General features: G+C 36.5%; 1 protein-coding gene across 11 annotated transcripts in view; it reads right to left on the bottom strand.

The window, feature by feature from the left end:
* CACNA1D (calcium voltage-gated channel subunit alpha1 D) overlaps positions 1 to 12,245 on the bottom strand; it is a 171,437-nt gene that overhangs the window by 103,101 nt on the left and 56,091 nt on the right. For all 11 annotated transcript variants that reach the window (XM_068201775.1, XM_068201780.1, XM_068201770.1 and 8 more), the window contains exons 4-5: positions 4,496 to 4,635; positions 572 to 714 (exon numbers count right to left, since the gene is read on the bottom strand). In XM_068201775.1, coding sequence (XP_068057876.1) covers positions 572 to 714; positions 4,496 to 4,635 — 283 coding nt within the window. The remainder of the gene's footprint in view (positions 1 to 571; positions 715 to 4,495; positions 4,636 to 12,245) is intronic.

Here is a 12,245-nt window from a genome sequence, read left to right as displayed (position 1 = left end):
AATAATTAATAAAGCATTCAAAGAAAACAGGAAATATCAGAAAATTCAATTGCTTTCTTAAAGAGTATTGTTCTACTTTTTAAGTTTCCTAATTTATCTGTTAGCTCTGCTGAGATAAACAGAAGGCATTCGTGTGCATTGGAGGGGGCAGGAAACACAAAATGTGTAATGTGCTCTGGCATACACTTACCAACATATAAACTATTTTAGGACCACCTACACTTTCAGATGCAGGGGTTTAGAATTAAAAAAAAAAATCTGACTTTTATTTTCTGGTGTATTTGCACTTTAACATGGAATTTACTTTGATATAAAGCTTCTAAAAAGCAAGTGTATTTCCCTGTCTGCTTACTGAACTGTGTAAGGAGATCATACACTGACTGAATTCACAATCCCTTGTTCAGCCTGAAATAGGGTATCACTCATCTTGAAATTCACTTTATATACATAGCCAGATAACAAAAACTCAGCTTTATCCCATCTCATTTCTGTAGTGTCTGGAAGAAGACAGTTCAATAATCAGAGCAGTCGCATTCCTGAGTGCAATGGAAGTAAAGAGAGCAGAGCTTACTGGGCACTCCTGATACGAGTCGGAGAGGTCGCAGTACACGAAAGGCTCTTAGGGCTTTGACATCAAAACCACCAGGTTTGCCACCTGAGTGGCTGCCACCATCTGTTTCTTTGGTTAATTGTTCCAATATTACACTAAATAATCTAGAAAATGAGATGAGAGGTAAGGTCATCACTATTTACCGGACAGTCAAAGATATTACTTTGGAAATTAGTTGAACTGCAGATCACTCTGCAAAGCTGTTCAGATGTCAAACTGAGAGGTATATTTACACATTAAATCATGACAGACAGAGCTATGAAGTGCAAGACTTTATAATCCCCCTAGAGAATGAGGATCACACAGTTTCCAATAATTTAGCATGCAGCTTATATACACAGTTTGTTATTTTTAAATAAACGAAGCTACTTTGCCACTTTTGTTCAAACATTTTAGCTTTAACATTTGGAGAATTAATCTTCCCTTTAGAAGAAGAAATAGACAATAACTAAAACCATCTGGTTTAATTTTGGTGAAATATATGAACTCTAAGTGGCACAGCAGTACAATATTCTATATACACTCAGCAGAAACTGAATATTTTAAAAATAATCAGAGTTCACCATTTAATAACTCCAAAAAGATTTGTTTCTTACACATAATACCACTGAGGACAAATATATTCCCAGATGGCTCATTTATTATATTGCATTTTTTCCCTGCAGAAGTGAATTAGTCATTCATTAGAGCAGTTTGCAAGACAAGACTTTTATTTTGTTTTCCCACTTTTAGCAGCAATTTAAAGTGATGAATGTTCTTGAAATCCAAATTAATCTTAGGTTTATTTTAGTTTGGAGCTCCATCTCAGATGCATGGGTTTCTAGACTGCCACTAGACCACACAAACTCTGTTATCCTTTGCACAGAGTCTGTAGTTCAATAATTGCAGAGCTGCACTTCTCCTGAGAGGATTATAAAGTTAATAGAGTTTTGCAATCATGAGGAATGTTTCACACTTGTAAAGGATGCCTGAAATGTGCAGGGTTTTCGTTTGGTCATGAAAAGTTTTCACAACTCTGGTTAAGAACTCTGTCACACTGGATAGTAGCCTGAAATCATATATTATTTAATAGGGTACCTAAACTAGATTATTGAAGGCTTTACCCTCCCCCAGTAAGCAGTCGACCCACATCAGTCAATATCCATCCCTAGACTGCTTCATTCTGCTCCAGAGAAAAACTCAGCCCCTAAGATTCTACAGATGTTACAGGGAACATCGGCAGCCCACATACTCTTCCACCAAACCCAGGCATTGAATACCAGGTCCTGATTCAACCCTAGAATTTAATGGAAGCATAATTGCAGGAAAACAAACACCTCAGTGATTTCAAGAGTGACTATTTGTGCTCTAAGACAGACATTATTAGAAAGGCTTCTGAATCAAGTCCTGAATTCAGAGAACCTTTCAGCCTGTCAGTTCATACAACATTCAGAAAATTAAAGGGCATAGGCAGGTGCTATGAAAGCTTTCTCTACCAGGACCTTATTCTTCCACAGAAATCAATGGAAATTACGTGAGAGACCATGCAGGTAAGCAGACTGCTCAGAGTAATTCATACTCTGATGGGTTACAGAGAGAAATGACAAAGAGTAGAAAGCATCACATTCACAGCTCTGTCTATAGCTCTGTCATTTTGTGTTGTCCAGCTGAAACCAGGACATATGTTATTCCTAAAAAGCCATTAAGGTATAAAACTATTGATCTTCTTCATTGAAATTTACATCCATATTCCTCTACAGTTTATCAAAGTTTAAAGGTTTAATTAAGATTTGATCTTAAAAACATCTCTATATGTGTTTCCCTTTTGCTTGTAGAGATTTCTTTAGGCATAATTAAGATTAATGCAATTGGACTGGCTACAGTCTCTGCTGAGAAAGCAAATTTCAATGGATTCAATATAGGACATCATGGCAGTTCTTTCAAGCTATTAGAATACCTAATGAAATTTCCCATTGAAGCTAGTCAAATAGATTCAGGTCCAGAAGTGATTCCATATCCACCTTGGGTTATATATGAAAATCAATTTTTCACTGTATTACTATGTATTAATTAAATAAATGGGACTCATGCTTGGTCAATCCTGCAGGTTGTGCTCTTACTGAAAGAACAAAAACCTTGCTCACAATTTTGTCAGTGTGCAACATGTTAGGAAAGGTCCACCTTGTCTTACAGGTAGGCTGATGACAACCTGCACAAGCATTTATATTCTAAACTTCTGGATTTGAATTAGGATTTATTCTTACTGTGATACTTTAGGCATTGGATAAGATGTAGTCCTTTTTTATTCGTATTTTCAACAAATTCAGTGTGAGCATTTGACCTAACTCCACTTAGCCTCCAATAATGAGTGTTTTAGGAATTAGTGGAAAATTTTTTAGTTATTATGTATTTAGGACACAGCCAAAGATAGAGGTCATGTTAATTAGACTGCTCCAGGGTTACTGTAACTCCGTGGTCACTTGACAAAAGGGAAGAGGTCTATTCAAGTGACTGCTTGGCAAGGGAGCAGAGCTCGTGTGTGACAGTCTCCAACCTGCCCACCAAGCTTCCCCTTCAGGCACAGGGACCAATCTGTTGAGAATGACCTGACCTGATGAAGGATCTATTTATACACAAATTTTAGTCCTGGACCAAAACTGCCTGCATGCCAAAGGACTGGCCCAAATACAACCTTCCCAGTAACATTTAGTATCTCATGATCAAATGGTTGCAAATCAGGCATTCTTATATTCACAGTACCTCCCCAAATTTAATAATGCTCTACCACAAATTCCTTTACTTAGCAACTCTTCCTTTCCATTAATTCAGTAACAACTTAAAAGCAGCACACACTCTAATTCCTGAGCCTTTTCAATTACAGGCAACCCTTAGTATACTTTGAATTTTAAAATGAAGTTAGAATTACATAATGCAAGCCAAGGTTGTGTTCGCTTTAACATACAAAGTTATATATGGATAATGCTCTCCATGTTCTAGATAACAGATACTTTTTTATAAAGTATATATTAAACAAACAAAGCAAATAAAATTTACAGTACTGATTAAACAGCTTTTTAACATATCCTCCACAACATTTAGGATATTGGTGAATATACATCTCAAGATTAATTCCCTAGATAGCTGAAGGTAGAATTTAATAAAGTAGCATAACCACTGACATAGAGTTGCTGACACAAAAATAATTTATCAATAAGTAGGTACATAATCTAAGTTCCACTCCTCTGAACCTGCAGAAGGCCCAAGCAGTCCCTTCTCTGGGGCAAAGAACAAACACTCCAAGGTTTCCTGGTACAGTAAGGTGCACAGGGTAAAGAAAAAAAGCCATTTCTGACATATATTCAACCCTAGGCAAATCAAAATCATATCTGTATCTGGAGCCTTACATGCAGCACCCAGTTTTACTCAGATTTTGGGAATGTGAAGGAATCACTGTTAATTCTGTCTCCCCAACCACTCTTCTCCACTTTGAAACATGTGGATCCTCCCAGAGGTCTCTGTGAAACAGATGAACTCCACATGACTGCAGTGAAGGAATAAACAAATAAATTAAATAACAACATGCAGCCCTTAAGAGATCAACATATGGAAAGACACCAGGAGTTTTTCTTGAGAAAATCTGATGGAAAAGTTTCTGAAAAACAACTCTGTAAATCTCCAGTAGGACTCAGAATTCCCTGGGAGCTTCTACTATAAATGCAATGCAATCTATAGCCAGGGATAACACTGAAAATCTAAGGACTATCTAACATTTTTTCACTCAGTTCATTCTTTTACTCCAAAGAAAGAAATCCAGCATAGGCTGCTACTCACAGCCAAACAGACCTATACCTACCTCACTGTAAAGAAAAGTTTAAATATTTTTATAATGGAAGATAAGCTACTTACCCTACTATTACTATTACAAAATCCAATAAATTCCATCCATTTCTAACATATGCATTGGGGTGTAATAATAATCCATATGCTATAATCTTCAAAAATGTTTCAACTGTAAAAATTATCAGGAAGGCATATTCTACTTTTTCCTGTGGAAGACAAAAAAAAAGTGCAATGAAAGATAATGACTGTAACAGCTCTTTTTACTATTGACAATTTGCAACAAGTGGATACTGATCAGGACTAAGGAAATACCTTCATGGCAGTTTATTTCACAGGTTTTAGTTGCATAACACGTAATGATAACGGTACTTGCAAGGTTATAATTACATAATTTCACAAGGTTTTCTTGTTTTCACGTTCTGTGGGAGGAAAAAACGTTTCTGCAAATATGGAAGCATGCGGTACCTTTGCTGAAGCAGAGTCCCATCCAGGTCAATAGGATTCTCTGCATTCTTTATAAGCAGAAAATGCAGTAGAACACAGCCCTGGAAATATCCTTGAAAGGTAAACAGTGGTATACTTCTTTTCACTATTGAAAAAAGTTTTAATTGTTTAATATTTAATTTTACACTGTCTTGCAACTTTTTAATCTTGATATGGAAGCTTGCATTGACTTATTCTCCCTTCCATATCACCAGAATTTCTTTAAAATACCTTATTAAGTTTGAAGGAATTTCAAGGTACTGTACCACCACCTCATATCATTGAGGCTCCAGCATCAGATTTAATGGGTTTTTTAAATGTTATTAGCTCTGCATTTTAACAAAATTTTTATTTCAGAGCTATATACTGAATATCTTTTCCTAGCTAACTAGATACTCCAGAAAGAAGAAACCTCCAAAAATATTATGAGCATGCTTGACTTGGTAAATTGAAGAAGTCACCACTATGAAAACAGAGCAGTTAACATCTCAGTTCTTTTTACCTTCAGACATGCTAATTTCATTATTTTCTATAACATTTTATTTAGTTATCTGTTGCTACTTAAATATTACAACCAGGAATAAAAGGCACAAAGAGTATGATTCATTTTTTAAACTTGTTCAGCAACACATGATGTTGCTCATTTATCACCTACAAGGTTAATTACATGACTGTAACTGCTCAGCCAGGATTACCATCTTCTACTATCATTACTCAAATAGAACACCAACGTTACACACAAAAATACATTATCCTTATTTGTTACACACAAAAATACACGCTCCTTATTTGTCACACAGCTTGGCACTTTCATACACTACATCATTTCATACACTTTCATCATTTGCAACTTAAGCAAAGATCTTGATATTCTTATGTGCGAATCTTTAATTTGGGCAGGTAGATTTCTTTTCCTGCCAAAGAGGCCATTTAGGGTGGTTATGTATAGGATGTGGTATTTCCATTCATAAATCTGACACTGGTGACTTAATAGAGGCACAGCTTTATGAATAAACTCCTCTCCAGGCCTTTACCTGCAGCAAGCAGCACCCTGGGATCACTGGGGCAGGAAAGGCACTCTCATTGCAAAACAAGGATTCCTGGATCTCACCTCCTGCTCAGCTCTGTCCTGTACCTCTGCCTTTTCCCCCTCTTTTGAGTACACTTCATGAACACTGTGGAGCTTCATCCAAGGCTCCTCAGCTACTTTCCATTTTGGGTGAGATCCTCCAGCTCAGTGAAACCAATACATGTCCTCCTTCCCCTCATACTTCCTAATTCTTCTTTCAAAATTGTCCCTTCCGTATACCCATCAATTTATCACCAACCAATGAGGACAGTTGTTAGCTAACAAGAGTGAAGTGGCCTCACAAAAGAAATGTGAATGTCTTGTGCACCAAAATCCATCAGATCTCTTTGGCTAGAGAACAGCACTGAGATTATAATAATATGAATTATCAGCATTCCTGAGAAACATACTCAGAAATGCTTAAATACAACAAATCCTACCACATACACATTCCACAATAACAGCTATTTCTGTCTCCCTGCATACAACTAAATTTGCAGCTTAGTTATAGGAAGATAAATCATGTAGGAAAACATAAGGAAGACAAAAATATTACAGTTGTCATTTGCCATGGGCAAAATATATATCAAAACCATAGTAGTAAAAGTGAGACAAAATATGTATGTTTTATATATGCCAAATTTCAATAGCTTCTTTTCTTAAAAGGAACACAGGATCCAGGACTGGATGGAACCTTCTGAGCAAAAATAACCTCATGGGTCCCTATGTCCAGAGTCCTGTTTTATAGGCAACCATGTAATTTAACTCCACCCATTAAAGTACCAGTTCCATCCTAAGAACCATCTCTGTTCTTCACTGTTCCCCTTCAAAAAATATTCCAATGCTCTTCTGCTCTCTGGGCTAAACAGCAGCCCCAGTGCTAAAGTTATACAACTTTGTTAATGTCACATAGCCCTGCAGCTTATTTTAATGGGACAGCTCAAATGGAAGCAGGAGTTTTTGTTATTTCTTAGACAGTACTGCAAACATTCCATTAGAGCCATATGGAATGTAGGACAATCTCATTTTTAAACCCACGGTGGGCTCAAGGTGTGTGTGTGTGTCACTTTGCAGATGGACCATAAGAACCCTTGAGAGCTGCATGAACAGAAACCACACGAATCTCAGCAAGGAAAAATGAGAAGTGCTGCACCTTGGGTTAAAATATCCCACACCAGTATGGGCTGAGAAAGGACCTGGAAGTCGCACTAATTTAAACGTGTGCTCATTTAAGTCAGACAAATTCCGTAACTTCACTGTTTCATTTTCCCTCCCTTCCTGCTTTCCTCCCTTTCATGCTCTCACACACTATTTATTTATTTATTTTCAAAGCACAACCTGTGTCTTCCATGGAGGCCAGATGAATGACTTGGCCCTATAGTTAACACACAAAGTACAGGCTGTGCTTTCTTCACAGACTGTTTGGCTCTTTAATAAGTTGGCAGCCAACAGATGTTCTCACACAAACTGCAGAGTTAACAACCTGCTCACTCTCAGGAAGGCTCTGGTGGTTTCTTCTCACACTTGTATAATTTCTTGTTGGTCACTATGGATATCAATTTTTGCCTCTGCTACCCTGATATATTGGTAAGCCACACATCATCTTGTACATCCAAAGTTTAAGCAACCACTACTCCAGAGTAAATAACATTCAACTTTCAGTCTTCATGAAAGACTGGTAGAGGCAGGGTTGGTTTGGGAAAATAAAACTAAAAAAGTAAGAGATAAATTCAAAATACAGACTTAAGACTGTAATTTTAGCAGGATATGATGCTCACATTTATCTGCTCTCTTTTCTCCACAGTGGTGAAATCATATTTTGTTCAAATTAGTTGATATCTTTAAATCAACACTTAACTTCATTCAAAATGGCAGTAGGAACACTAAAAAAGTAGACAACCAAAGTTATAAGTAAATACCTAAGAGTATATATTGAGTGCTTGCAAAAGAAAATGTCTATTAAAAGAAACCAAGAAGGTGGTTTTGGTTCTAAAAAACTGCAGAGATTATAGTAGAACTTGCACATAATTTCTAATATCTATTATTGCATTTAGTTCTACACTGCATCATAAAATCAGCAGAAAAAAAAAGTGACAACTGTAAAACTAAAGAAGATATGAAGCACAACAATATGTCTGCATTCTGAAGGATCTAATCCTGAGGCTGTATAGATTAATAGTTGTTTGTTCACTGATTTGATAAAGCTAGGTCATCTCTCTTTACAGGCAGCTGATTCCAGCAAGGCTGTCTGACACTTTGGTTAATGCTGCTCAAAATCTTCAAGTCTCAGCAATCTTTTTCTGAATATATGATGCAACAGGACTGATAAGATAAACTGCCTTTCTCATGGAATCCATGGAGTTTGCCTTTGATCACAGAGCACAAAACAAAGGCCATCCTTACCCTATGAGTTTAGATGCGATCATTAGAACTTCATTTTCTTCAAGAAAATTTTTTAAATGAAAAGAAGAAAAAAAGTAAGCATTTGCTTTCTTATTTTAAGTAAATCAGCTTAGCAGAAACCCTGTTGCTCAGGAAATCTTTTCCCCCCCCCACCCTAGCCAGATGGTGTACATTAGTCATCATTTATTATCTTCATATTTTCAAAATCTCTGAAAGAAATATGCAAAGCTACTGTTACATGTCATAAGGTGACACACCAAAATTCTGCATTTACGTTAAGAAGTTTCACAAGAAAACTGTTTCCAAAAAGTAAGTCATTAATTTGCAAAATCTTAATCTATTATGCTAGGTAATTAAATCTTACTATATTAAAATTTCTATCCCCTTAGCATCAGAGATGGGAATTATTTCCTAACTGAAGAAATGCATTTTTGCATCCAGACAACAAAGCAGCATTAGAGTAAAAACTGCTTAGCAGATAAAGTGACTCAATTTAAGCAAATTATGCAGACTAATCAACTTTCCAAAGTTTGGACACAACACAAAATACTTTGACATTATTGATTTAGGGATCAAAAAAAAAAAAAGTAAAATCACATGTTGTTTAATAAGTTGTGTGACTGATGTTTGGACAACACATATAAAGCCATTTATCTTTTTGACAATCAGTCTTCTTTTCAAGTTCTGGCACTGGGAAAACACTATCTACAAGACAGAAAAGTAACTTGAGTTTTGAATTTTAAAATATAATGGTTTAATTTTTCACTTTGTATACCTGTATTCCTTTGAAAATCATCTGTGACATGCAGCACAGTAACAATTAAAAATAGGAAAGTAAGCCTATTTATTTCCACATGTGAAAAAATGTTATAGCAGTTTCCCAATACAAAAAATGAAACACAAATGGAATACATAAAAACAAATCTATATACCTGCCTTTATTTCATCTACTTTAAAAGTAGAAACAAAGTAATGCACTACCAAGATTAGACATGGAAATTGCTCTCTATTCATCAGAAGAATTGGAATTATTTATCAATCAACAATTTGGTGATAACTATTGGATTAACTGTGCCTTTAGATACATAACAACAAACAAGGAGGGTAAGTTTGAAAAACATATTTTAAGGATTCTTGTCCTGATCAATCCAAATAAATCATGAATCACCATCCTCATCAGTCCTGACCCACTGGAGGGAATACAACCACTGCTCTCTGCTTTGTCAAATGTCTGCATTACTGTCCTTGTAAGTGCAGCTCTGCTGTACACACTGCTCTGCAGCAACCTCAGGAAATATCATTATGTACACAAAATTGTACTCCTTTAATATAGGCCTGGGCAACAGACCTTGTTTCCATACTTCAAGAGCACATTTCACATACATAAGACCTTTTATGTTTGAATACATGTAGAAACCAAGGCAAAACTGGGCAGGAATTTGGCATCAGGCCCAGAAACATCTCCAGTCTTTTGAGGGGCTTTACAGGACATCATCACATTTCTGCAGATCCAGATGCTCTAGCATTTTGGGCTGGTGCTTCTCGTGGCAAGGCTGATACTTGAACGTCAACACTGTAGGGTACAAACTCCATAGTAGAAATAAGTAGGTGCTACACAGCAAGAACATTCTTACACCAGTTCAATATTAAATGAACAGGATGTCACATTCCTAGCACCACTGCCAAGCAACAAATCTCACTCACAACATTTTTACTGTTTTCAAAGAGAACACAAAATCCTTTCATCTTTTTTGAACTGAGGATTCACAGTCCTGTGGTCTGGTCACAATTAACAACAGTTGCACCCTCCAGATCTCAAGCAGGCATTTGTGTTTGCAGGAACAGAACGTGCAATAAGAACATCTCAAATACTGAGCACAGCAAAGGAACAAAATGGATGTGCAAGCCATACACTGAGGTGTAATTAAAATTAACTGCAATTAAGTTTCTTAAAGTCCCTTTTTATCAATGTAGTCTGAAGGAGCACTTGAATAACTTACATCACTGAAAGAGTACCTCAAACTTCAAAGACAGTTTTAGTTTTATTTTCATCTGACAGGTTCTGGCAGCCAGTGGTTGAGGAATAAGCAGAGTATATTTAACATGGATTACTTTTTTCATTATTTCCTGCAATCACTTCCTCTAAATGCACTGTAGGCCTGCATTTCATCTTTGATTGCGATTGCTACTCATATGTCTTTGCACTTTACGTTGTAAAACAAAAATGAAGATGTAAACACCTCTGTTCTGTAAATAAGCATTTGTACAGAGAGAAAAAATGTTGCATCCAAATTACAATTTTTCATACAGATTATAGGGTTCTGTTTGGAGCCACATTGGTTTTATTCATGTAAAAGTTTAATTTAGTACACATTAAGTATTTTCAGTCCATAAATAGAAAAAAATTCACCTCTTTGTCTATTTTTTCCTCCGTTATATTTAGGCAGTGCTCTGCTCTGGGACAGGTAATGCAGAGCTTTGCTGAGCAACAGCTGGGGAAAACAGACATCCACTCTGTGTGTACAAAATTATTATATCCACTATTGGCACTGCCTTGTACACTCTCACAGAGGCACAGACAGCCCTTCTGCCTCCTATTGCTGTGAAAAAATGAGGCAAAAGGTGTGCTTTTGAAAAATTGATCATAAACAACTAAAAGCAAAACTGAACTCCTGCAAATTGACCAGCTACTGAAAAATTATCAAGAAAGGGCCCACAAAAAAGCCAATCACTTGGCAATGACTGCATCCTTGCAAGGTGTGAAAGGCAGGTTGTACAAATGCCAGCAGGCAGAAACACATGAGCTTCAGTCCTAAATCCACTCGAAGACTGAGCACAGTATTCCAAAGAATTGCACAAGTGAAAACAGGCCAACAAAGCAGCAAAGAATATACCTGGGATAAAATCCAATTTACTTGGGTGTCTTTCTGCCCTCATCTAACTGATGATATTCAGGAAAACAAGACCAGCACAAAAAGTAGAAGAGAATCTTTGTGTATACTGGCACATGGCCTCATCATTTTCCTTACATAGTTGAATAGAATCAGTGTCAAGTGGTGAATTAAACCTGCATCTAGTCATAAAACAGCATTAATGTTAAAACATTTTGCTATCTACTATCAATTTTATTTATTTATAAGACACCAGGTTTTGGCCAGAAACCAGGGTATGAGAATATTAGTACGTCTCAGATAGCTTAGTGAACATATTCAAATTCTGAAAATTTAAAAATCAAGAGAATTTTGTAATGCTTATTAATCCATTCTGACCATGCAGAAACCCAGAAGTAGAAAACAGGCAGGAGCACTGACAGCATTAAATCCTCTATTGAATTTAGTGCAAGGTAGGTTAAAAAAAAACCCCAAAACAACTCCAAAAGCTAAAAATAATTTTTTTCCTTAAAAGAGAAAAACTACAGACCAAAATCTCACCAATCAAATCATACTGTAATTCTTTTGGCATTTCACTATGAAACAGATGAAAACAAAAATCCGCTTTAAAAAGACTCCCATGTGAGGTCTTCCTGTATTTTTTTTGCTAATTAGACTTCAAAAGCTTGTATTGATACCACTTATATGTTTCTTAAAATGCTGCCATAAAAGATTTCAGCTGTCACAAAAACTGCAATCACAGCTGTCACAGTGATGCTGCAATAGCCTGGATTTAAACCTACCCACTAACAATGTCCATTTTTTCCTGGTTTCCCAGCCCATGTAATTCCTCCTTTGACCAACACGATCCTGAAATGCACAGGAGTGGCTTTCAGCCCAGTTGTGGTCACTCTGCACTCAGCCTTTCTGTAGGTGAGCGTGCCAAAGCAAAAGTCTGTCCCAGCAGACTGACAATTCTGAGTGGCTCTGA

The sequence above is a fragment of the Anomalospiza imberbis genome, chromosome 11, assembly GCF_031753505.1.
Source record: "Anomalospiza imberbis isolate Cuckoo-Finch-1a 21T00152 chromosome 11, ASM3175350v1, whole genome shotgun sequence".
NCBI lineage: Eukaryota > Metazoa > Chordata > Aves > Passeriformes > Viduidae > Anomalospiza > Anomalospiza imberbis.
The sequence above is the reverse complement of the archived record's forward strand: the minus strand, read 5'-3'. Positions and strand labels throughout refer to the sequence as shown.